The sequence below is a fragment of the Jaculus jaculus genome, chromosome 3 (genome assembly GCF_020740685.1).
Source record: "Jaculus jaculus isolate mJacJac1 chromosome 3, mJacJac1.mat.Y.cur, whole genome shotgun sequence".
Classification (NCBI taxonomy): Eukaryota; Metazoa; Chordata; class Mammalia; order Rodentia; family Dipodidae; genus Jaculus; species Jaculus jaculus.
This window is the reverse complement of record NC_059104.1, coordinates 66072817-66099897: the sequence shown is the minus strand read 5'-3', so window position 1 is coordinate 66099897 and position 27081 is coordinate 66072817. Positions and strand designations below refer to the sequence as shown.

The 27081-nt window shown below is 40.7% G+C and overlaps 1 protein-coding gene and 1 pseudogene across 1 annotated transcript in view; both read left to right on the top strand.

Moving 5' to 3' along the window:
* The window catches only part of Cpb2 (carboxypeptidase B2), a 72883-nt gene that overhangs the window by 36832 nt on the left and 8970 nt on the right, over positions 1-27081 (top strand). The window contains exons 5-8 of the mRNA XM_004665851.2: positions 1769-1870; positions 6079-6183; positions 19528-19638; positions 24663-24756. Of these exons, the coding sequence (XP_004665908.1) occupies positions 1769-1870; positions 6079-6183; positions 19528-19638; positions 24663-24756 (412 nt within the window). The remainder of the gene's footprint in view (positions 1-1768; positions 1871-6078; positions 6184-19527; positions 19639-24662; positions 24757-27081) is intronic.
* LOC123459380 lies at positions 20726-21963 on the top strand (annotated as a pseudogene).

The following is a 27081-nucleotide window of genomic DNA, read 5'->3' as shown; positions in this document are numbered from 1 at the left end:
TGACTTCATACAGCGTAAACCTGGTGAAGAAAATCCACTGAACTAATCAATGCTACAATGTTAATATGATATAGTAGTTATCTGAGTTATAATCATACCTGGATGACTAATGTAGGAAATGGAATTTCAGTGCAGAAACCCCTCATGATAAAATTTCTGACACCCCAGAAACTGAGGTTGGTACATGGTGACAGATCTTTGAGGAACCTCTCTATCCTCAGCTTTTGCATACTCACTCACACATGCCACTCATTTTGTTTTTCCATTGTAAGAGAACCCAGGGTAAATGGTCGTGCTTCAGTTTTCCTCACCTGGGATTTCTCTTTGAAGTCATCTCTAGGAAAGATCCAAGTGTTGCTCATTCTTATTTCAGAAAGTCTGGGTCTAACTATTGTGCCTAGAAAGTTGGTCTTCACTAAGACATGACCAAGTTCAGTCTAAGCTATCCCAAACCAGACAATAAATCAATGCCTGTCTTGAAGGGGAGCTAGTATAAAGTTGGCTCCAGAATTTATTCACTTTCCCTCCCACTATAGTTCTGTCAGAGCCATAGATGCACCTGGACTTCCATGCAGAAGTGAGGCCAGAGTAAAACCACTTCTCAAGCAGGAGTTGTTCTCCAAACTGTCCTCATCTTTGTCTCTTGTCATTCCACCAATCTTGTTATGCTTGCACAGGTTTTCGGTGAGGTGAGACTAGTCTCTGTCCTATAGAAAGATGGTGCTAGGTTGCTTAGTCTTGAAAAGTTAATGTATTTTTAAAGTCTTCTATGTGTAAGGTCTTGAATGACTGGTTGGAAGATCTCATGCACAAACACAGAGACTCACTGTGATGAGCCTCTAAAGCAACATTAAGGTGGGGCATGGTGACGTAGGCCTGTAATCCCAGTGCTCAGAAGGCTGAGGCTGGAAAATTGCGAGTTCAAGGCCAACCTGGACATCCTGCCAAAAAAAAAAAAAAAAGAAAAAGAAAAAGAAAAAAAAGCCAAGGGTTGGGGAGACAGCTAAATAGTAGAATACTTGCCTATCTTATACAAGGCCCTGGAGTCAATCTCTACATCCCCAAAATGAATAGAAAAGAATTCTAGGGATAATACTTTAAAGCTCAACTTTTTCTTTTTATAATGCTTCTTAGAACTGTTTCACTCTTGGGCTGGAGAGATGGCTTAGCGGTTAAGCGCTTGCCTGTGAAGCCTAAGGACCCCGGTTCGAGGCTCGGTTCCTCAGGACCCACGTTAGCCAGATGCACAAGGGGGCACACGCATCTGGAATTCGTCTGCAGAGGCTAGAAGCCCTGGCGCGCCCGTTCTCAACCTCTCTCTCTCTGTCTCTTTCTCTCTCTGTCACTGTCAAATAAATAAATAAATAATGAACAAAAAAATTTTTTTTTAAAGAACTGTTTCACTCTTTCTCTAAACGTTGGTACTCATCAAAACTTAATTTTGGGCACACTCTTCTGTTTCTGTTTTCCACCTGATGTTGGAAAGGAAGTGATGTCCACCCTCTGCTCATGCCATTGTTTTCCCCTGCCATCATGCAGCTTCACCTCGAGTCTATAAGCCAAAATAAACCCTTCTCCCTACAAAAAAAGAAAAATTAAAAATAAACAAAAAAATTATTAATTTTCCTGCAAAATAAATGTCCTATTCAAAATGTTTGAGTTCCTCATTTCTTCTACTTCCAAAGGTTTAAAGAAGTTTCTCACTTCCTGTGGTCAGAAAATCCTTTGAATTTATCCTGTGATTAACCACAGGCTTCTTTTTGTGTAGATCTATTCCTGGATAGAACTTATAACCAAGCAGTATCCTGGCATGCTCAAAAGAATACACATTGGATCATCATATGAGAAGAACCCACTTTATGTTCTGAAGGTATGCTGAGGAGAATCACTGACAGTCGTTATGAAGTGTCTGTGTTTATCTGACATCAGATAATTACATAAGCCACTTGCTGTGGGCATATGCACTCACATTCATAAACAGAAGAAGTGGTCTGGATGGTTTTTCAAGTCCTTGTTTTATTAACACTACTACCACCACAGAGGGAGAGAGAGAGAGAGGAGAGAAATCTATTACTAGACAAACATTAATGTAGCTTTTGAAACCAGGGTAGAAATGGATCAACCTAACTTGGGAAGGACAGGGGCCAGGGAATCTGATCAACTATAGCACCTTGGATAAGGTATTTTCTTTGAATAAATTGTGCTGATAAAGTCAGTAAATATAGAAACTAAATTTTCTTTGAGCCTGACCATAATACCTGTTTGTTATACTTTCCAACTCTATAGTTGTTTTCTACCACATTACCCCTTAAAGAATTAAAAAGAAGCTCTGAAATATATGTAATCAGTAAAAAAATACATTTTATTTAGTAATAGAATTAACACATGATCATAATAGCTAAGACTTTTCAGTCACTTGAAGGTTTTGAGTCAGGAAACAGGTTTTTTGTTGTTGTTTTTAAAATTTTTTTATTATTTTTATTTATTTATTTGAGAGTGACAGACAGAGAGAGAAAGAGGCAGATAGATAGATAGAGAGAGAGAGAGAGAGAGAGAGAATGGGCGCTCCAGGGCCTCCAGCCGTTGCAAAGGAACTCCAGATGCGTGTGTCCCCTTGTGCATCTGGCTAACGTGGGTCCTGGGGAATTGAGCTTCGAACTGGGGTCCTTAGGCTTCACAGGCAAGTGCTTAACCACTAAGCCATCTCTCCAGCCCTGTTTTTTCGTTTGTTTGTTTGTTTGTTTGTTTTTGAGATAGAGTCTCACTCTTCAGTCTAGTCCAGGCTGACCTGGAATTCACTATGTAGTTTTAGGCTGGCCTCAAAATCACATAGATCGTGCTACCTCTGCCTCCGAAGTGCTAGCACTAAAGGCATGCATCAAAATGCCTGGCTGTTTTTGTTTTGAGACAGGGTTTCCTGTCCCAGATGGGCCTTAGTTCTGCTCCTCTTGGGTCCACCTTCCAAGTAACACTAGATGGTTTTTAAAAAATATATTTTAAAAAATTTATTTGAGAGAGAAAGAGGCAGAAAGAGAGAGAGGGAGAAGGGCATACCAGGGACTCTAGCCACTGCAAAAGAACTCCAGACCCATGTGCCACTTTGTGCACCTGGCTTTATGTGGGTACTGGGGAATCAAAACTGTGTCCTTTGGCTATCAGCAAGCACCTTGGCTACTAAGTCATCTTTCCAGCCCCCACTGTTTCTTTGTTTTATTTTTTAGTGAGTGTATAGGATGTGTGCATGTGCACATCTGTGTGTTTGGTATGGTCATGTGTGTGTTATGCTTGTGTGTGAAGGCCAGAGGACAACCTTGGGTTGTCAGCACATTTTGAAGCAACACCTCTTGTTTGCATCTGGGAAGACCAGATTAGGTGGCCCATGAGCCTTGGGATTCTCTCAACTCTGCTTCCCATTGCCATTGGTGCACTGGGATTACAGATACATTCACTACTTGTGTCTGGCTTTATATAGGACTGGGGATCCATACTCCACTCATTAGGCTTGTGAAGTGCTTTTAACCACTGATCCATCACCCGAGCTCCAAGATATCTCAGTTTTAATTTATCACTTAGAATGTCTAGTGCTCTCCCTCTCAGTCTCTCTCTCTGATAAATAAATAAAAATAAAATATGTTTTAAAAGGTAAAAGGGCTGGGTGTGGTGGTGCATGCCTTTAATCCTAGCATTTGGGAGGCAGAGGTAGGAGGATTGCTGTGAGTTCAAGGCCACCCTGAGATTACATAGTTAATTCCAGGTCAGCCTGGGCCAGAGTGAGACCCTATCTCAAAAAAAATTTTTTTTAATTAAAAAAAGAAGTTAAAAGGGATGGAGAGATTGTTTTGTGGTTAAGGTGCTTGCCTTCAAAGTCTAAGGACCCAGGTGTTCAACTCCCTAGAACCAATATAAGCCAGATGCACATTGTGGCACATGCGCCTGGAGTTCATTTGCTAGAGGTCCTGGCACACCCATATGTGCCCTCTCCCTCTCTCTCTTTTTTATCTCAAATAAATAAAAATTATATATAAGAGAAGATCTTGCACTGTAAACATGAGGGTGTTGCAGTTACCTTTACATTGCTACAATGACAAACACCCAACTGGAAGCAGCCTATGGGAGAAAAGGGTTTATTTCAGGCTTATAGATTCCAGGGGAAGCTTCATCAGGGCAGAAGCTATCTCACTTCATCATATCCACAGCAGAGAAAGAGAGAGAACAGCCAGGGTTCAAGCTACATCAGAACACACCTTCAGGCTGGATTCCACTCCAAGGTCCAGCCAGCCCTGATGACTCACCTGACTTAGGTAGGAAACTTAATCTGTTTATTTTATTTATTTATTTGAGTGAGAGAAAGAGGCTGAGAGAGAATGGGCATACCAGGGCCTCCAGCCACTGCAAACAAACTCCAGATGCATGTGCCCCCTTGTGGGTCCTGAGGAGTTGAACCGGAATCCTTTGGCTTTGCAGGCAAATGCCTTAAATGCTAAGCCATCTCTCCAGCCCCAGGAAACTTACTCTTAATTAAAAATGCCTTAAGCTATGTAGCACATTTACAATCAAACCACCACAGTGACATTTTGAGTCCCCTTAGTGATTACATTGGCTAAATTAGATTCATGCCATCATGGCACACCCACCTATGACATTTTCAGCCTTGTTACGTATATTACAATTCCTGTGTCTGGAAGCTGAATATGCATACCCTTACTTGATCAAGAATGACTCTACGCATTGCCACAATATTGCCAGTAACAGAAGTGATAAAAAGTTCAAAGACGTTAAAAATAGATAAATAAAAGGATCAAGTAACACCAATAATCTAGACACCTAAGGATTTTCTAGACATGGAGTAAATGAAATCAATCAAGTCCCTTTGACTATCCAAGTTAACTGTTTATGGCCATTAGACTGCCTGCCTTATTTGGATATTGCTAACTACCTGTTAGGATAAAAAGCCCTCCTAGAATCCTGTCTAAGACAATATGTAGCTCTCTTTACTTCTTGTTTTAGCCACTCTACATATTTGTTTTATTTTATACTTCTTCTCCCTTTACTGTATATCCTAAAAAATATAACTAATTTTTTAAAATTCTGATTAATTAATTTTGGAAGTGTTCTTGAGATCTTTCTGAAGCCATCAAAGGCATTGAGCAAAGCTTATGAACTTTTGTTTTGCTTTGTTTTGTTGTTTCAAGGCAGGGCCTCACTGTAGACCAGGTTGACCTTGAACTCACTCTGTACTCCCAGATTGGACTTGAACTCATAGTGATCCTCCTACCTCTGTCTCTCAAATGCTGGGATTAAAGGCATGTGCCACAATGCCCTGCATTGAGAATTCTTTTTTAAAAATATTGTTTATTTATTTGAGAGAGAGAGGGAGGGAGAGAATGTGTGCACCAGAGCCTCTTGCCACTGCAAATGAAGTCCAGATGCATACAGCCAACCTTTGTGCATCTAGCTTTACATAGGTACTTGGGAATTGAACCCAGGTTGGCAGCTTCTACAAGTAAGTGCCTTTAACTGCTGAGCCATCTCCTCATCACCAAAGGTTGAAAATTCTTATCCCACAGATTTAGTACCTTATACTAGCCTGCCACACTGTGAGTCAGATCTAAGCCTCTGACCCTTAATCCAATGGCATCAATTGTGTGAAATTAGATGATGTGTGAACTTGTGTTGTTTGAAGTCTGCACATAAAATACGGAAACTGTGAGGGAGTTTAGCTACTTGATATGTCTATAGTTCCCTTGCAGACTGGAGCCTGGCAGCACATACCAGTATATGTTGAGGTGTGACGAGCTACCTCAAATGCTGGTTCTCTGGTCTCTGTTCTGTACTTCAATCCCAGCTCTGTCTGCCTAGGTGATGGTGGAGGCTTTAATTCAAGAGTCCTAGCTTCAAATCTCAGTCCCAACTTATGCCAGCATTGTGAAGCAACTAATCATTCCTTAATCTCATAGACTTTTTAATTTCCTTTGTGAATCTCAAAGGAATACACAGGAAAAGTGCATTTTATAGATTTGCTAAAGTGACTAAATATAAGCACTATATTTTGCTAATTTTCTCATTTTCTTTGAGCAGGTTTCTAGAAATGATCAACCAACCAAAGATGCCATATGGATTGACTGTGGAATCCATGCCAGAGAATGGATTTCTCCTGCTTTCTGCCTGTGGTTCATAGGCTATGTGAGTATGTGTCTTCCCTTGGGCCAGTGTTTCTCAATATGAGATCCAAGACTACTGGAGTCTGAATCAACTGGGCTATAAGTAAACTGCATTTTTCAAGGTCACATCCTGAAATTCTTGAATTAAATTCTGGAAGTGAGGCAGAGAAAATAAGAAATAGTTTGTAATATGGCTACTAAGTAGAAGAAATGTTTGAAGCAATTATATAAGTTTGGTCCCAATCTTCTTTTACTAGTATTAATTATTTGTGTCTGAACTGTCTGGACATCTCTTGTCACTTTCTGCTCTTGGGAACTGAACAGGATGCATACCTTTATGGAGCAGATAATGCTTTTCCATGTGCCATAATGAGGAATTTTGTCCCTGAAGAAGGAATTGACATTAAGAAAAAGGCATATATAAGACAAATTATAGTAATAAAAGTCAAAAATAGGATGTGTATTAACCCCCATAATAAATAAAAATAGTAAAATCTGGCCTGGAAAGATGGTTTAGCAGCTAAGGCATTTGCCTGCAAAGCCTAACAAATGGAGATGGATTCCCCAGTACCCACGTGTGGTGGTTTGATCCAGGTGTCCCCCATAAACTTAGATGTTCTGAATGCCGTGTCTCCAGTTGTTGGCAATTTGGGAATTAAACCTTCCTGGTGGCAGTGTATTGTTGGGGGAAGGCCTATGGGTATTATAGCCAGTTGCCTCTTGCCAGTGTTTGGCACTCTCCTGTTGCTATTGTCTGTCTGTCTGATGTCAGCCAGGAGGTGATGTCCACACTTTGCTCATGTCATCATTTTTTCCTGCTATCATGGAGCCTTGAGTCTCTAAGCCAAAATAAACCCCTTTTAACCACAAGCTACTCTTGGTCAGGTGTTTTCTGCCAGCAAGGTGAACCTGCAACACCACAGCAAAACCAGATGCACAAAGTGGCACACACATCTGGAGTTCATTTGTAGTGCTTAGAGGCCCTGGTGTATCCATTCACATTCTCTCTCTCACTCTCTCTCTCTCTCTCTTTCTCTCTCTCTGTTTTCCTCTCTCTCTCCCAGGCATTGTGGCACATCCCTTTAATTCCAGCACTGGGTAAAATGAGATTAGGAGGATTGCTGTGAGTTTGAGACCAGCCTTAAACCACATAGTGAATTCCAGGTCATCCTGGGCTGACTCTACCTTCAAAAACAAAAACAAAAAACAAACAAAAAAATAAAGTAAAAACCCAGTAAAGTCCTAGCTCTTAAATCTCTTACAGCCTTCTGCACTTAATAAATGCTGCCAAATCCAGATAGCCAAATCTCAGTGAGGGCAAAGGTGTCTTTTGAGAAGCCTGGGACCAATCATGTTATTCATCTAACTCCCAGAAAGCCACATGTTTCTAGTTCCACGAATGGCAGCTGAGACTGATTTGTTCAATCTGCATTTCAATAGCTAAGACCCAGCCCAGGCTGGCACAATACAGGAGTCCAGTGAATATGTACTGATCACAACTTGCTCAATACTTCCTCCACCAACTGGTTCTTCTCACTGCTAACTTCCCTCTGAAACTTCGTCCTGGAGAACTCTCATCTCACAGCATACAAAGTTGGCCCCTCAGTTCTCAGCAGTCTCCTTGCTTCTCCTTACCATCAATAGCATGAGTTCACTGGGTACCGAATATGATTGCCTTAAATGTTTCATTGTCATTGGATAAGGTCTGAATTATGTATATATTTGAAGATTGAGCAAACATTGAAAAAGATTTCTTTCCTATATTTCTGGTTATTTTTTACTTTGTACATCTGGTCTTATTTTATTTTTTTAATTTTTTTTATTGACAACTTCCATAATTTTAGACAATAAGCCATGATAATTACCTCTCTTCCCCTGCTTTCCCCTTCACAGATCTACTGTCCATAATATTTTTTCCTATGTTTCTTTCTCTCTTTGTTTGTTTGTCTTTTAAAGGTAGGGTCTCACTCTAGTCCAGGCTGACCTGGAATTCACTATGAAGTCTTAGAGTGGCCTCAAACTCATGGCGATCCTCCTACCTCTGCCTCCTGAGTTCTGGGACGAAAGGCATGTGCCACTACGCCCAGCTCTTTCCTATATTTCTAATGGTAATTAGTATATCTTAAAATGTACATGGTCTGATACGTCTTTATGTATGTATGACTTTATTTTCTGTGAAATGGTTACTGTGAAAATAAATAGTGCAACACACTATTGGAAAAGCTCAGATATACTGATCACAAATTACTAGCAAAGAATTATTAGAAATATTAATGTGTTCAAAATTACTGAAATGTTGTTTTAAATGTCATGCTTTTAATCATAGTTGATAGTACAAAGTTAAAATTAACATAGTATTTTACGGGTTAAATTTGTTTAGCAACATGATTATAACCTATATTGTATCTTTTTTGTACAAATAAAGATATCAAATCTTGGGCTGGAGAGCTTGCTTAGCAGTTAGGCCACATGCCAGTGAAGTCTAAGGACCCAGCTTCGATTCTCCAGAGCCCATGTGAGCCAGCATGCATCTGGAGTTTGTTTGCAGTGACTAGAGACCCTGGCGTGCCCATTCTGTCTGTCTGTCTGTCTCTCTGTGTCTCTCTTCCTCTAATAAATAAATAAAATGGTTTTTAAAAAGTCAAATCTGCAAATAGCTCAAGTAGTAATATCCTTCACAGCTAGTTAAGAATAGCTTTGGGTTCCTCTGTGTCTAGGCAATCCTGCGTGCTGTCCCTGCAAAACATGGAAAGGAACATAGATTTGACCAATTATCAAAGAATACCCCAATTCTATCTCTCTCTGCAGAATAGGAAAATATCCCAAATCCTGGAGATGCTGTAACATTATCTAGAGGATCCATTCAGGTCGTCTTCTACAAGGACCCACTGCTTTTCCAATAGGCATTAAGAAGTCACAGCCTCACACAGCCCTATGCCTTCCCTTCAGACTGATCTCTCTCCTGAGATTCTGCTTTCATACTGCAGTTGGATCTCAGATCATCACTAGTTCCTACTTGGGTCCTCATCTCTGAGTGTACACCTCAACAGAACCAGCCTGTTCAATTCCTTAGTGCAGGATCAAAAAGAGGTTCCCTCACAGGAATAACCTGACATTCACATGCAAAAGAATGAGGGTGGGATGAAGGGATGGCTTAGCAGGTAAGATGCCTGCCTGCAAAGCCAAAAAACCCAGGTTCAATTCCCCAGGACCCACATTAGCCAGATGCACAAGGGGGGTGCAAGTGTCTGGAGTTCATTTGCAGTAGCTTGAGGCCCTGGTGTACCCATTCTCTCTCTCTCTCTCTCTCTCTCTCTCTCTCCCTCTCTCCCTCTTCCTCTGTCAAATAAATAAATAAGTAAAATAAAAATAAATTTAAAAAAGAATGAGGTTACCCCCTACTTTATATCATATATAAAATTAATTTAAAAGTGTCAGAGACCAAAATATGAATGATTTTAAAACCTTAGAATAAAACTCTTAGTTTAGAATCTTTATGATTCTGGATTAGAAAGTAATTTTTTATATATTGTGCCAGAAACACAAACCTCAAAAGAAAAAAAGATAATGGGCTTTGCCAGATTTTATTATTTTTAAATTTGTTTACAAAGTAACATATCTTCTTGTGATTTACCAAAGTTTTTAAAATGTGTTTTTCAACGGATACCATGATTAAAATGAAAAGACAACCCACAGAATGAGAAAATTATTACTTACATATGATAAAAGACTTATACCCTAAATAAAGAAAGTATACAAGTCAAAACTGAAAGACAAATAATTTCAAAATAGGCAAAAGATCTGAATAGCCATTCTCCAAAAACATATAGAAGTGGCTGGTGAAAATAAGACTTTTAAAATGATCAGTGGGATGGGGAGATGGCTTAGCAGTTAAGGCACTTGCCTATGAAGCCCAAGGACCCAGGTTTGATTCTCCAGAACCCACCTAAAGCCAGATGCACAAGTAGGCGCATGTGTCTCGAGTTCCTCCGCAGTGGCTAGAGGCCCTGGTGCTCCAGTCTCTTTTATCTGCCTCTCTTTCTCTCTCTCTCTCCAATAAATAAATTTTTAAAAATTAAAGGATATGATAAATAAATGATCAATATCACCAGTCATTTAGAAAGGGAAAATCAAAGCCACATGAGATGCCACTTTATTTTTATTTATTTGCAAACAGAGAGAGGGAGAGAATAGGCATGCCAGGGCTGCTACCACTATAGACAAATTTCAGATGCTACACCACTCTGTGCATCTGCTTTACATGGGATACTGGGGAATAGAACCCAGGTCATTAGGCTTTGCAGGCAGGTGCCTTAACCACTGAGCCATCTCTCAAGTCCCCTGTTTTATTTTTATTTATTGATATACCACTTTAAACCCATCATGTTAACTGAAATTAAAAAGATAGTGAGCTGAAGAAATGGCTTAGCAGTTGAGGCCCTAGCTTGAGAAGCCTAAGGACCCAGGATTGGTTCCCCAGAACCCACATAAGCCAGACACAAGGTGACGCATGTGCACAAGGTTGCCCATGCACACAAGATGGTATTACAGTGGCTGGAGGCCCTAGCATGCCAATTCTTTCTCTCACATTGTCTCTCATTAAAAAAAAATAAGTAATTTTTTTTTAGATTTAGAAGATTGGTAGTAATAAACATGTGATAACAATATGGGAAAGGCTCATTCATTTCTTTACCATTATAAAATGGCCTAGTCACTTTGAAAGATCCTTGAAAGAAGTTTAGAATTATCATAAGATTCAATGATTCCACTCCTGGGTACATCCCCAGGACAATTACAGACATGTGCTTACAAATATTTACAACAACAGTATGTATAATGTATAGAAATGGAAACAATACAAATCTCCATCCACTTATAAGTGAACCAACAAAATGTAATATATTGACACAATGGAATGTCCTGCTATAGCACAGATGAATCTTGAAAACATTTTACTAAATTAAAGAAGCCAAGAACAAAAGCTACATGTTTTATGATTTTATTCACATGAAATATCCATGATGGAGCTATCCATAGACACAGAATAAATGACCAGTTGTTGGCAGAGGCAAGGGCACATGGAGAGAGGGCAAAAGGGAATGGCTTTTCATGGTCACAGGGCTTCAGTGGAGGTGATAAAAAGTTCTGCAATCAGGCAGTAGTGATCATTGTAGTACTCTGTGGATATACCAAGAACTACTTTGTTTTACTTTAAAACAGTTAATTTTAAGCTGAGTGTGGTGACACATGCCTTAAAGCCCAGCACTTGGGAGGCAGAGATAAGTGGATCACTGTGAGTACAAGGCCACCCTGAGGCTACAAAATGAATTCCAGATCAGCCTGGGCAAGAGTGAGACCCTACCTTAAAAATCTAAAATAAAAAAAATAACTTTCTGGTGTGTAAGTTCTATGTCAACAAAGTCATTGAAGACACTGGGATCACAACTGCAGAGACTCAGGTGAGGTTTGGCACAGAGAACACAGGCTCTATTTCAGCCCCTGCTCAGCCCTTTCCCTCTGGATCCCAAGCAATGAGATAAGTGAATTTCAGGGCTCACATTGATCAACTCTTACTATGACTTTGTGCTGGAAGACTCTCATAGAGCCAGTGGGAAAGGTAGAAGAAATAAGATTGAAATAGTGAGATGCAGGGCATGGTGGGGCACACCTTTAATCCCAGCCCTCAGGAGCCAGAGGTAGGAGGATCACCATGAGTTCAAGGCCACCCTGAGACTACATAGTGAATCCCAGGTTAGCCTGGGCTACAGTGAAACCCTACCTCCAAAATCAACAACAAAAATAAATAAATAAAAATAGTGAAATGCTGCATCTATGAAAAAATACAACAAACGCCATAAAATTAATTTGCATGTACTTTATTATTTTCAAAATGATAGCCTCTCCTGATAGTGTTCACAGGATGAATACTACAATCTTGCTGGGAAAAAAATGACAGAAGATAGATTTACAGATTTTTAGCAAAAAACTGCATTTAAGTGGGTGCTTAGCTATTTTAAAGATGATTGAGCCCAGTGTGGAGACATGCACCTTTAATCTCAGCACTCGGCACTCAGGAGGCTGAGGTAGGAGGATACTGTGAATTGTGGCCAACCTGTGACTATATTATGAATTCCAGGTCAGCCTGGACTGGAGCAAGACCCACCACCAAACAAACAAACAAAATGGTTGAATCATTCTTTATTTTTCATCAAGCTTTAATGTATGACTTGTTGTAGATTAAGAATAACCTTGCTCATATCTCCTTTTTTCTCATGTTTCACAAGTGATTATTCTAACAAACCATTTGGATATAACTTTTTGATAATTGTATGTATCTAATATTTTAAATATTTGAATAGAAATGATAAAATTTTAGGGATAGATAATGTAGGATTTTAAAGACACTTTTCCTGGGCTGGAGAGATGGCTTAGCAGATATGCTAAGAGATAAGCATGGTTCTATTTTTTGCCATCATTAAATAACAAGACTGTTGTTCAAGGCATTGAGCTCCACTTGGTAGCATAGAGAGCTCTCCAGTCATTTTTAAAAATGAATACTCTAATATGATGGAGAATGGAATTTTAAATGGGAAAGTGTGGGGGGTGGGGAGGGAGGGAATTACCATGGGATATATTTTATAATCATGGAAAATGTTAATAAAAATGTAAAATTGTAAAAAATAAAAATAAAAATGAATACTCTTCTTGAAAGTTAAGTCTGCACACTGAAAAATGTCAAGAAACTTTTTAAAAAGAAAAATATATATATAAAGGGAATTTATTATTTACACTACTGAAATAGTCATATAAGAACAAAATATACCATGTTTATTTAAAAAGATCAATTCCTTTCAGACACAAGAACTGTGTAAAGCAATACTGTCAAGACAAAACAAGTCACATTGCATATCTGCAAGTTAAACACTACAAATAATATACATTTTTAATTTCATGTCTAGATATTTTTCTCTGAGAGACAGTGCTGGCACATAGACAAGTCATCATTCATGAGTTGGGGCTGTGTTCTGCTTGACACTCTACCTCCTTTAGCTCATCTATGACAATGGCTCCAGACAGCACCACCTCTACCTAGCCACCCAGAGAAACACCCTCCTGTGCCTTGGTTTTATTGGCATGTGTATGGTGTACTTGCATATATACATGCACATTGATATGCATTTGGCACACACATGAGTGCATGTACATGTAACATGTGTGCACATGTGTGTGTGGGGGCATAGCTTGATCCTGGGTGTTTTCCTCAATCACTGTCCCCTTTAATTTTCTTTGGTGTTTTTTTTTTTTTTTTTTTTTTGGTTTTTTTTGCAAGGTAGGGTCTCACTCTAGCCCAGGCTGACCTGGAATTCACTATGTAGTATCAGGGTGGCATCAAACTCATGGCTATCCTCCTACCTCTGTCTCCCGAGTGCTGGGGTTAAAGGCATACACCACCCCTGGCTTCCCTTTACTTTTCTTTTTAATGTTTTTTGCTTGTGTGTGTGATGTATGCACATGCATGTGCCTGTGTAGTGCCCATATGCTTACCTGTGGGCATGTGGGAGCAGAAGCTGTCACTTGCCTGTGGAAGCCAGAGTGGGAAGTGGATGTCCAGCCCTTCAGCCTGGTCAGTTTGAGCCTGAGTCTCTTTTTATCATTTCCAGAGCTTGTGGGGCTCCATAGATTCTGGGGTCTTTACTTTCCTAAAGACTGGGATTATAGGTGCAAGTGGCCACTCCCAGCTGTTTAATGAGGAATCTGGGGATTTAAACCCTGGCAGTCTCAGGCCCTTAGACTTGTGCAGGAAGCGCACTTAAAATTTTTTATTTATTGAGAGAGAGAAGAGGAGAGGGGAAAAGAGAGAGGAAGAAAAAGGGGCATGCCAGGGTCTCTTGCAGGCTTGCTACAAACTCCAGACACATGAGCCACTATCTGTTATTGCCTTTCTGAGAGAATTGAGCCAGGGCAGGCAGGCTTTACAATCAAGCACTTTAAACTGCTGATATCTTCCCAGCTCCACTTTAATTTTTTAAATATTTATTTATTTGTTTGCTTATTTATTAGAACAAGAGAGAAAGACGCAGACAGAGAGACAAAGAGAGTGAGAGAATGGGAATGCCAGAGCCTCTAGCCACTGCAAATGAACTCCAGCTGCATGTGCTCCCTTGTGCATCTGGCATATGTGGGTCCTGGGGAATTGGACTGAGGTCCTTTGGCTTTGCAGGCAAGTGCCTTAACCATTAAGCCACCTATCCAGCCCAAACATTTTTTAATTTCTATTTATTTATTTGAGAGAAAGAGGACAAGAGTGCCAGGGCCTCCAGCCTTTGCAAAGAAACTCCAGACACATGCATCACCATGTGCATCTGGCTTACATGAGTCCTGGGGAATCGAACTTGGGTCCTTTGGCTTTGCAGGCAAGTGCTATAACCTCTACACCATCTCTCCAACCCATCCTCTTTAATTTTAGAGACAGGTTGTCTCATTCAACCCAGAGCTCACCTGCTCTGCATAACCAGTAAGCCCCAAGAATCCCCTGTCTCTGCCTCCTCAGGCCTGGGACTGTAGACGTGTACCACCACTACCACCACCACCGCCATTGACATGGGTGCTAGGAATACAAACTAGGGACCTCATGCTTGTGTGCCAAGCACTTCGCCCACTAAGCCTTCTCCCCAGGCCCTCAGTGGTATGTATTCTTTAGCCTTATGTTTTGGCTTCTCATTCCATGACATAGCTGTATCACACTGGTGTTCTCTAGTAGTCTTACAAAACACTGGAAACCAAGCAGACAGACTGGCACAGTCCAGAACCTGGTGGAGTGCAGAAGAGAAATATTGTCTTTTATGCAAAGAAATTCTTGGGTTATTTACTCAAAAGCTTTTTATTTTATTTTTTACTTATTTATTTCTTGGTTGTAAGGGGGAAACACTAGTTTCAAGACAGGTTTGGTCCTAGATTTAGACAGAAGACACGAGACAAAAACACAAGATACAGGGCTGGCGAAATTGCTTAGTGGGTAAGGTGCTTGTCTGCAAATCCAAAGGACCCAGATTCAATTCCCCAGTACCCATGTGAGCCAGATGCACAAGGCGGCACATGCATCTGGAGTTCATTTGCAGTGGCTAGAAGCCCTGGCACAGCCATTGGCTCTCTCTCTTTCTCTCTCTTTCTTGTTCTGCTTCTTTCTCTCTATTTCAAATAAATAGATAAATAATAAAATATTTAAAAAACAAGATATAATTTGTTTCCAAAGTTACAAAATGAATTGGTGGATATACATTTTTCTCTAGCTGTCATTTTCCTTTTATTAGGAGAAGTGGTAGAAAACACCTCAGTAAGCAATGATGGATAAAATTGTTCTTAAGCTTAAGAATATATTAATAGGGGGAAGAGAATTTTTAGCATGTAGTTATGATCTTCAAAAATATAAATTAAAGCCAGGCATGGAGGCACACGCTTTTAATCCCAGCACTCGGGAGGTGGAGGTAGGAGGACTGCCATGAGTTCAAGGCCACCCTGAGACTACAGGGTGGATTCCAGGTCAGCCTGGACTAGAGTGAGACCCTACCTCAGAAAATTATATATATATATATATGTTTAAAAGAAATTTAATTATCCTCTGACCTCCACATACATGCACATGGAGCATGTACCTGTGCACACATGTATATATACATGCATACACCACACACACACACAGACACACATAGACACACACACACACACACACACACACACTCCCAAATGAAGAAAATTTCTTCCTGTATCATCATACATAATGGTATTTTGGTGTTTGTTGCAGTCAAGTTTGCATTGCTGGTAGAAATCACCCAACCAAGAACAGCTTTTGGAAATAAAGAGGTTTATTTTGGCTTACAGGCTTGAGTAGAAAGCTCTATGATGGCAGGGAAAACAATGACATGAGCAAAGGGGTGGACATCACCCCCTGGCCAACATAAGGTGGACCATAGCAACAGGAGAGTGTGCCAAACACTGCACTAGGGAAACTGGTTGTAACACCCATAAGCCTGTCCCCAGCAATGCACTGACTCCAGAAGGCTTCAACTTCCAATTGCAATAAGCTGGGGAACCTAGCATCTCAGAACAGTCCCCTCTCCTTTCCCCTCTCCTCTTCTCTCTCTCAATAAATAAAAAATTTTAAGTGCGCTTCCTGCACAAGTCTAAGGGCCTGAGACTGCCTAGAACACCTAAGTTTTGGGGGGACACCTGAATCAAACCACCACATTCCACCCTTGCCCCCATAAACTGTTAACCATCCATGATGTAAAATGCAATGCATTCAGTCTACCTTTAAAAGTCCCCATAGTTTTTAATCAATCCTAATGATGCTCAAACATCTCTATAATCCAAGATCTTTTAACTGAGCCATAATACCAACCCCCCCCAAAAAAAAAAAACCATAATGGCACAGAATAAACATTAACACTGCAAAAGATGGCATTGGGCATAGCAAAGAAATATTCATCCAACACAGTATTTGAAACAATCAGGGAAAACATCAGACTCTGTAGCTTCAAGTCCAACAACTCTAGGCAGTGACAAATCTCCAAGTCTGATAATTCTAACCAGCAATGAGTCTTTGGAGTTCCAATTCTGCCCTTCCAGCTAGGCTACTCACAGTTCCGGAAAACTTCTGGGGCCAGCAACTCTCCTTGGAAACTATCTCATGGTCCTGGCAGTTCCACTGGGTTTCCACTGCAACCCACAGTTCATCCTCATGGCTCCATGGACTCCCTGCAGGCATCCAGCAAACCTGCTTCACACTGCCCATGGCCATTTCCAAAACACAAGACTGTCTTGCAAACTCAATGAATCTCTGCATTTCTTATACTCCACAATACCAGGTTGCCAATTTGCTAATCCAGGGAGGAATAAAGCAGACTTTGAAGAACAGGATACTCCTTGAGCACTCAGGCCCCTTCAAAAGAGTCCATATTCTTCCTGTTGCTCCAATGAAGGTCAGCTGGCCCATTCTCAATGGTTGTAATCTCTCAGTTGCAGCAATTCACCCAAAGATTTTTTTTTTTTCTGTGCCATATCCCTCTGCTCACACTGGGTCATATCTATGCAAAGCAACCCTGCACAGCTTCTCAGGATACAAGCATAACAGCAAGCTTTTCACACAAACTGCCTCTAGTCCAGTCCAAGCAAAGCTTTTTCTTACCCTCATAAACTGAACCTCACAGTCCATAGTTCTTACTGCATTCAGATTTTTCAACTCTGACCAGAATAGGCCATCAAGCTATACTTACAGCACTGCAAGGTGTCTCTTAGGTTAAGGTTTCAAATCCTTCCAAATTCCTCTTGAACATTAGCTCCAAAAGGCCAAAGCCACACAGCCAGGTGGCTAGCAGCAATCCCACTCCTTGATACCACTTTATTATTACAGTCAAGTTTGCATTGCTGGTAGAAATCACCCAACTGAGAGCAGCTTGTGGGAAAGAAAGAGGCTTATTTTGGCTTATAGGCTTGAGGGGGAAGCTCCATGATAGCAGGGAAAATGGTGGCATGAGCAGAGGGAGGACATCACCTCCTGGCCAACATCAGATGGACAATAGCAACAGGAGTGTGTGCCAAACACTGGCATGGGAAAACTGGCTATAACACGTGTGGTGGTTTGATTCAGGTGTCCCCCATAAACTTAGTTTTTCTGAATGCTAAATTCACAGCTAATGGAGATTTGGGAATTAACACCAAAACAAAACAACAGCAACACTGTGGTGGTTTCATTCAGATGTCCCCTTGAACTTAAGTGCTCTGGATGCTGATGAAAATTGGAAATTGAAGCCTCCTGGAGGCAGTGTATTGTTGAGGGTGGGCTTATGGGTGTCATAGCCAGTGTCCCCTTGTCAGTGTTTGGCACACTCTCCTGTTGCTATTGTTCATCTTATGTTGGCCAGGGGGTGATGTCCACCCTCTGCTCATGCCATCATTTTCCCCTGCCATCATGGAGCTTCCTCTCCAGCCTATAAGCCAAAATAAACCCCCTTTTCCCAGAAGCTGCTCTCGGTTGGGTGTTTTCTACCAGCAATACAAACCCAACTGCAACAACACCCATAAGCCCGCCCCCAACAATACACTGCCTCCAGGAGGCTTCAATTTCCAATTTTCATCAGCATCCAGAGCACTTAAGTTCAAGGGGACGTCTGGATGAAACCACCACAGTGTCGCTGTTGTTTTGCTGTATAACTCAGGATCTTCCCTCATATAGCACCAAGAAGCTTCACAGCCATTGGTCCTCTCATTGGAATGCGTATCATCTTCATCATAGCACTGTGCAACATGGAGGCCATCTTGCCATTTTCAAGATTTTACTTATTTTGATTTATTACAGATAGAGCACAAAAGAGAGATAGAGAATGAGAATGGGCACACCAGGGCATTTAGCCACTACACATGAACTCCACATGCATGCTCCACCATGTGCATCTGGCTTACATGGGACCTAGAGAATCAAACCAGGGTCCTTAGACTTTGCAGGCATGCAACTTAACCGCTCAGCCATCTCTCCAACCCCATCTTTTAATTTTCTTTTTTTTAAATTTTTTTCTCAACCATCTTGTAATTTTCATGTATATTCCCTTCCACTTCTTTCTTCTTAGCCTCAATTGATTTCATATTTGTTGCAGACCAAACAAGAGAATCATAATCTTCTTATGCAGATGCTAGAAATTCATGAAGATATGGCCTCACTGATTCTGTCTCTGCACAAGATGTCCAATCAAATATATGCATATTAATATATATTCCGTGTAGAAAATTGTACAGTCAATACCTGGCACAAGCAGCTTATTTTTCTTCCTTGGGAGGATTCAGTGTTTCTGTAGCATAGCACTTTGCTCTGTTACAAAGTTGCCATAGGTTCCTTTCTTATTTTCTACTTAAACTACTTCATCTTCAAGGTCCAAGTCACTTACAACATTGTCCTTGGCAGGGAGATGGACCTACATCTTCTTCCACTCTCTCCTCATGAGTTCATTCTCAGTTTTGCGATTTCAGTATCTTTAGTATCTGATTTCAGTTTAAGAGCTCTAAACTCACCAGCCATTTCTGCAGGCTGTTGGGTCCATATAACATTTGGTTCTCTATAAGAGTCTTGAGAAACTGACATCTAGCGCAGTGGTCATCAACAGAGATAGGCGAGCCATTCTTGCAGCATCTGAGGAGGCAGCTTTCCTTTAGGGAAAACCACTGGGAGTGGGGTAGAACAGGCTGTCTTGAACAAAAACCAGCTTTGGAAGGCCAAATAATTTCTTAAGAAGAAAATAAAAACATTTTAAAATAAGACTAAGTTGAATAGGACTTAAAATGAGATGTTATTAAACATATTTGGTTTAACTTGTAGGTAACTCAATTCTATGGGAAAGAAAATCTATATACCAGTCTTCTGAGAAATGTGGATTTCTATGTGATGCCCGTGATTAATGTGGATGGCTATGACTATACATGGAAAAAGGTAAATGGGGGCAAATAAAACAGAACATGCCTCTTTTGAGGTATAAGACATTCAGGTTGAATTCTTCCTGGAATCCTAAATGTTGGCACGAAGGTCTTACTATGAAAAAAATTCCAATTAAGGAAAATTTCAGATATATATATAAAATGTGCTTAATTATATACCAACCTCCAAGGTACTAATCACATAGCCTCAATGAAAATCACATTTCTGTTACTGTGACAAAATACCTGAGTATAAAATCTTATAAGGAGAAATAGTTTAGTTTGGATCATGGTTTCAGAAGTTTCAGGCCATTTATTGATATTTTGGGGGTGCCTATGGCAAAGCAAAACATCATGGCAGGGAGTTCATGGGGATTCAAAACTGCTGACCTCATGAAAGTGTGGGAGGGACCATGGTCACAATCTCTTCTTCAAGGGCACAGAGGGCATACTCCACAAGGATCCTCATTCTCTTTCACCAGGCCCCCACTTCCTAAAGGTTCCAATACCTCCCAACAGTGGCGCAGACTTGAGACCAAGCTGCTAGTATATGGACCTTTAGGGGCATTGCAGATCCGAACCACAACACAACACAATAGCAGTCTTGTCTTATATATATTCTCTACTCACTTTCACCTTACCTGTGATGTTTTGAAAGAAGTCCAAGGCACTGTCTCATCATTTTACTAATAAGTATTTTACCATGAAGTTCAAAATACATCAACTCTATAAAAGTAATCTAGAATAGTGGGTCATTCCTGTAATCCCAACACTCAAGAGGATGAAGCAGAAGGATTACTGCAAGTTTGAGGTGAACGTGAATGGCAGAGTGAGTTCCAGGCCAGCTTGGGCTATAGAGTGAGATCTTGTCTTAAACAAACAAATAAATAACTGCTCCCAACCAAAATAACTACAAGAGAGCACTGAAATGCTCGGCTCAGGAGCGGCTGTGTGCGCGCGTGCGGAGCGCGCTGCCCGAGCGGCTGAGCGGCCGCTGGCTCGGCGTGAGCGGCTCCGGGCGGCGTGTGCGGCTGTTCGCGCTGTGGCCGCCGAGGCCTCGGTTCCCGGTCATGAGAGGAGAATCTGAAGCAAAGAAATCTAAGAAAAAGTACTGAAGGGCCATGCAAGCCAGTTGTAACCAGCTGCACAGTTCTCCAGGATGTGGAAGTGGTGAAGATGCCTCTGCCTCCCAGGGTCCTCTCCCATCAAGACTGGCTGGAGATAGGTCTTGTCTTTACTCTGGAGATGTTCATATTCATATGAACTCCATGCCTAAAGAATACCCTGGAAGTCCAGGCTCTAGAAATAAAAGGTCAGGTGCCCATAGCTGTACCCATGGGTGTGCACAGAGTCGGTTCTGGAGTCACTCCCACGGTGAAGAAAGGCCACCTGATGATCCGACCCCGGAGAATGGGGAACATGCAAGTGGTTCATTCTCGGAATTTCGGCATCTCTTCAAGTGGCTGCAGAAAAGTCTTCCTTACATTTTGATTCTGGGTATCAAACTTGTTATGCAGCATATAACAGGAATTTCTCTTGGAAATGGGCTGCTAACAACTTTTATGTATGCAAACAAAAGCATTGTAAATCGGGTTTTTCTAAGAGAAAGGTCCTCAAAGATTCAGTGTGCCTGGCTACTAGTATTCTTAGCAGGTTCTTCCGTTCTTTTATATTACACTTTTCATTCTCAATCACTTTACTACAGCTTAATTTTCTTAAATCCCACATTGGGTCCTTTGAGCTTCTGGGAAGTACTTTGGATTATTGGAATTACAGACTTCATTCTGAAATTCCTCTTCATGGGTTTAAAATGCCTTATTTTATTGGTGCCTGCTTTCATCATGCCTTTTAAATCAAAGGGTTACTGGCACATGCTTTTAGAAGAATTATGTCAGTATTACTGAAGTTTTGTTCCTATACCAGTTTGGTTTTGATACCTTATAAGCTATGGAGAGTTTGGTCATGTAACTAAATGGAGTCTTGGGATATTGTTGGCTTTATTTTACCTCATACTAAAACTATTGGACTTTTTTGGACATTTGAGAACTTTCTGACATGTTTTGCAACTATTTTTTACCCGACCAAGTTATGGAGTGGCTGCCAGCAAGAGACAGTGTTCAGCTGTGGATGATATTTGTCCAATATGTCAAACTGAATTTCAGAATCCATCTTCTAATTTGTCAGCATATATTTTGTGATGAGTGCATCGCCCTATGGTTTAACAGAGAGAAAACATGTCCACTGTGCAGAACTGTGATTTCAGATCGTATAAATAAATGGAAAGATGGAGCCACGTCATCACATCTTCAAATATATTAACTTCTATAAATTTTTAAGACCACAAAACACTAAATTTTATTTGGTATTGAAAAAGATATCAATATTGGTCTCCAGGACTAGAAGAAAACTTTTGATTCAAATGGTGTTATAATATTGAAAGACTTATAGATTACATTTGCTGGACATGGTGGCACACACATTTAATTCCAGCACTTGGGAGGCAGAGGTAGGGGGATTGCTATGAGTTCAAGGCCAGCCTAAGTAACTACATAGTGAATTCCAGGTCAACCTGGGCTAGAGCGAGACCCTACCTGAAAGAAAAGTATATGTTCAATTTAATGAATATACAACTTTTATTCTACCTAATTATTTGACAGGTAATTGCAGTGTTAAGTTGTGTGTCTTGTTTTCTTGCTGATGGTACAAAACAGAAGTTAGAAACTAGAACTAGGCCAGGCGTGATGGCTCAACCTGTAATTTCAGCACTCAGGAGGTTGAGGTAGGAGGATGGCAATGTTCACCCTGGGCAGAGACCTTGCCTGAGAAAGAAAGAGATTGAGAAATACAGAAGAGAAAAGAAACTAGAAGTGGTGGTAGTTCTAGAGGGGTCAGGTATTTTTTTCTTGACACTTTTCAGAGTAAAGATTTTTTAATAGCATTTTAAGACAGTATCTGAAATAATTTTCTCATCCTAAAAATGGTTATTCACAAAATTTGTATTTTTAAATGAAAATTCTAAAAGCTTTATTTTACTTGTAACAATCACATTTTATAAGTAAAGATTTACTGAGGATGATATATTTTAATACTGTATTTGCTGTATGATGATTGATAATCAGTGAGAATAAATAATTTAAATTAAAAAAAAAAAGAAATGCATGGCTCAGTTTCAAGTTGAGACACAAGCTAGGTTTTCTTTGAAGGAGCTTGAAATCAGCGTGAATGAAATTAATGGGGAAACAGGACTAAATAAGGCCATTAAGGAAAACCAAATGAAGTTTTTATGCGTATGGGTCAAAATTCATCAAATATTATCGTTCTGTTTGGGTCAAACTGACAGTTTGAGTGAGCGTGATCAGGACCTGGATAGAGATGGGGCCTGTGTCCAAGGGACACTTCATGGGGATGAAGGCAAGATATTCAACTCTGGAATCTTAGACTTTAAAAGTCACATTCAAGAAGGGGCTCAATGGGAAGGGGATATGAGAGGGTGGTGGGGATCTATATGATTAAAATTCATATGTGTGTGTGTATGTGTGTCAAAGAACAATTTTTTAAATCAACAAAGAAGAATTGAACAGAGCACCTCCCTGAGTTAATGACCAAGATCCCATGGCTGTGATACTTAAAGATGCCCTCACATTCCATGAATACATTTCAGAGGATGGACAGTGAGGTTCTGGTATGTCTTCTGCCTAGACGTCTCTCCTGATGTGGAGCTCATATCCCACCCCTCCCATGGGGCCTTTCACAACTGTGGGGTCTTTAATCTCTGGGCAAAGACCAAGTTCCCAGAATTGTCAAGACAGCTCTGCTATCCCCACATCTCACCACTGACCTTGTCCACTTGGGAATATAGATCTAGAGAGAACGTTTCTCTGCACAGAAATGACTGCATACAGTACCTGAGGGGATTCCTGGGTTCTCATTTCTCTCACTGTTGTTTGTCAGTTGGGCATTTCCTCCATTTTCTGTTGTATGAGACTCAATCTAAGGAAAACAAAAACAAAAACAAAAACTTCTATGGGCTGGAGAGATGGCTTAGCAGTTAAGTGCTTGCCTGTGAAGCCTAAGAGCCCCGGTTCAAGGCTTGATTCCCCAGGGACCACGTTAGCCAGACGCACAAGGTGTCGCATGCGTCTGGAGTTCATTTGCAGTGGCTGGAGACCGTGGCACACCCATTCTCTCTCTCTCTCTCCCCCTCTTTCTCTCTTGCTCTCAAATAAATAAAAATTTAAAAAAAGAATTGAACATCATATATATGTATAATACACACACACACACACAAAAAGTGGGAAAGAAACAAAAGAGAAGACAGCTCAACAGCAGAGATAGACTTTGTTCAGGAAGCAACTTCCCTTACAGACAGGGGAATATTTTGGGGGCAGTGGATCACTGTAGTTCTTTGGTTGCTGGGTGGTCCACCTTGCCTCGGGGCTTGGACCACCTCAGGGAGATGATAATCAGACAGGTGGCATGGGTCATTCCAGGAAAGTGATGATGGGGATGGGTGGTCTGAGTTCCTCTTGGGAATCAGAGTTACAATGAAATGGCAGTCAAAGTCCAAAAATGGAAACCTTCTGGTTCTATCACATACATGCATAGTTTATATAAGTATATCTGCATAAATATAAGTGTATTTATAATTTGGAACCAATATAATTTTTACTAAGACATATATATATATACATTGAAGAATAGAAGTAGTTTGGTACTTTTTTAAAAAAGTTACATTGTAGCTAGAGAGCTGTCTCAGCAATTAAAGGTGCTTTCTTGCAAAGCCTGACAACCTGGGTTCAATATCTAAGTATCACATAAAGCCAGTTGCACAAAATGGCGCATGCATGTGGAGTTCATTTGCAGCGGTAAGAGGCCCAGGAGTGCCTATTTGCTCTCTCTTTCTCTTTCTCTCTCTCCCTATTCCTCTTTCTCTCCTTCTGTTGCAAATAAATAAATTTTTAAAACAAATATTTTTAAAAGTAATATCCTTCCATTAGTTGCTATGGCTGCCCTGACCTTGTGCTTACTCTGCTTATTGAGAATCGAATGTGGAGGAAGAACCGGTCTCACCACAAGAATAATCGCTGTGCTGGAACAGACCTAAATAGGAACTTTGCTTCCAAACACTGGTGCGGTAAGTTTTGTTTTATTTCTAGCAATGTCTCTTCTTTAAGAGAAAGAGAAAAGCCCATGACTTCAAAGTACAGGGGAGGCCTGTCTGAATTAAGGAATTTTTGAAGTAAATGTACTGCTATGCAATTTTGGAGATCTTTGCATGCCAGTGAGTTAGTGACTGAAGAAATGTTGGAAGGTAGGCTAGGCATACAAAGATATGCCTATGACAACTTCTCAAATATCTCACCACCACATTTGATGTAATAACCTATACTTGCAAATTTAAAGTTGCACTGGAGGCAGATCTGCCATCTCAATTTGTGATTGTGGTGGTTTGAATGGATGGCCCCATAGACACAGTTGTTTTTGATTAAGAACTGAGCTTGTAACTTGGGTCTCCAGCAGCCTGGCTGGAGGAGGTGTCCTGCCCTAGTGTGTGAAAAGAGCAGTTTGAGCTCTGGCTGTTTGGTGGTATGTCTCTGCTTGGATCTATGGAAGGGAGACAGCTTCTTCTGCCATTGATGGTGTTTCCTTGGAATTTGTAAGCCAAGAGAAACCCCTTTCTCCCAAAAGCTTCCTTTGGTCAGTGCATTGTGCCAGCAACACAAAGGTAACTGCAACACTGATGAAGGCTCTTCTTTTATGGGCCATACTGAGAAGCAATTTTTAAACTGGAAAATTTAAAAAAAAATTATAGTGACTAAAGGAAATTCAGTTTACTTTTGCTCATATAACAGAAATTTGAAAGTAGTTCCTTCAGTCAAAGATACTTTCCTCATTACTTTTTTTAAGGTTTAACGTGGCTGTCCCCACTCAGCAAAGGAGACAGGGTCTAGGATAACATTAGGAAGTCTGCTATTAATACTTGACTTCAAAAGAAGCACACTGGATATCAGAAATTTGTTCTTTACAGAGCTCCCCCTAATCCACCTATTACAAGAGTTTTGGGGCTCCTTGCCAATGCCAATGAACCAATAAATGTAGGGTGAAGCAGGATTTGAGGGTTCAGGAGGGGGTCTCCCAAGAATTTATGAACCCCTCTGATCTACCTTTTTTGTTTGTTAGTTTGTTTTGTTTTGTTTTTCAAGGTTGGGTCTCACTCTAGCCTAGGCTGACCTGGAATTCAGTCTCAAGGTGGCCTCTAACTTTTGGTGATCATTCTACCTCTGCCTCCTAAGTGCTAGAATTAAAGACATGCACCACCATGCCTTTCCTGTCCTACCTTTTAAAAAACACTTTATTTTTACTTAATTGCAAGCAGAGACAGAGAGAGAGAGAAAGAAGGGGGCACACTCTTTATCTCTCTGTCTCAAATAAATAAGTTAAAAAGTGTTTTAAATAAAAAATAACAAAGATAAAGTCAAGAAAGATAAATTATGAATTATTAATTTTATTTGGGGGAGTTCATAAATTTATTTAAGGGGGAAATCACAAATTGTGGGATTTAGGAAACACGCTCTGTCATATGGAAATGCTGTATAGTTTGTAAGGTTCACTTAAGAGAAACTGAGGTTTGGGGGAAAAACTGTAGTAGAGCCACAAGCATAGAGAGGACAGAACTTAGACATGTATGTAGGGAGACTTAGAACACACATGGCAGCCACCATGTGCATTCCTGAAGAGAGAAAATATCAAATCTGAGACCAAGAAATTCAGGGGATATATAAGTAATGAAGAACATTACACTCATGGTTACCTCAAGTTTAAGGAAACAACACAGGTAGCAGGCTAGAGTAGGTGGTAGATCCAGAGAGACCCTCTCCAACACACACACACACACACAAACACACACACACACACACACACACACACACACACACACCTGGGGGGGCGGGTGGGAAGGGCTGGAAGTCTGAAGCCTTTATAGCCTAAGATTCAGGTATGCAAGGGGAAGACCTGATTGGTTTCTAAATTTGGAAGCCAGCCCACCTGAGCCATTTTATTTAGTGTGCTAGACTGTGGGCAGCAGGGGGCGCTGTAGATCAGTTTTGATCAGACAAGAATTCCATTCCTGCCAAGAGCTCCATTCTTGTGCGAGGGTGAGGTGGCATGTGGAGTGTCAACTCATGGTTCTCTTTTGGCCTCAATCCCTAAGTGAAACTGCCTTAAAAAATAGCTTCCTCCTATTCTCCTTCAAGGGTACCCCAGATCCTTGTTTTATGAATTTAAAGAATTAAATCCAAAGACCAGTTGGTAAGGCTTAGAGCGACTTTAGTAGATTAAGAGAAGGAAAGAGAAGAAAAGTCCAGAGAGCTCCTGCTATGTGGAAGGCAGGAGAGGGTAGGGAGCCTATGTGGGGGTAGGGGTCAGTGTCTCCTCCCAGTTCAGCCCAGCAGAGCCTAGG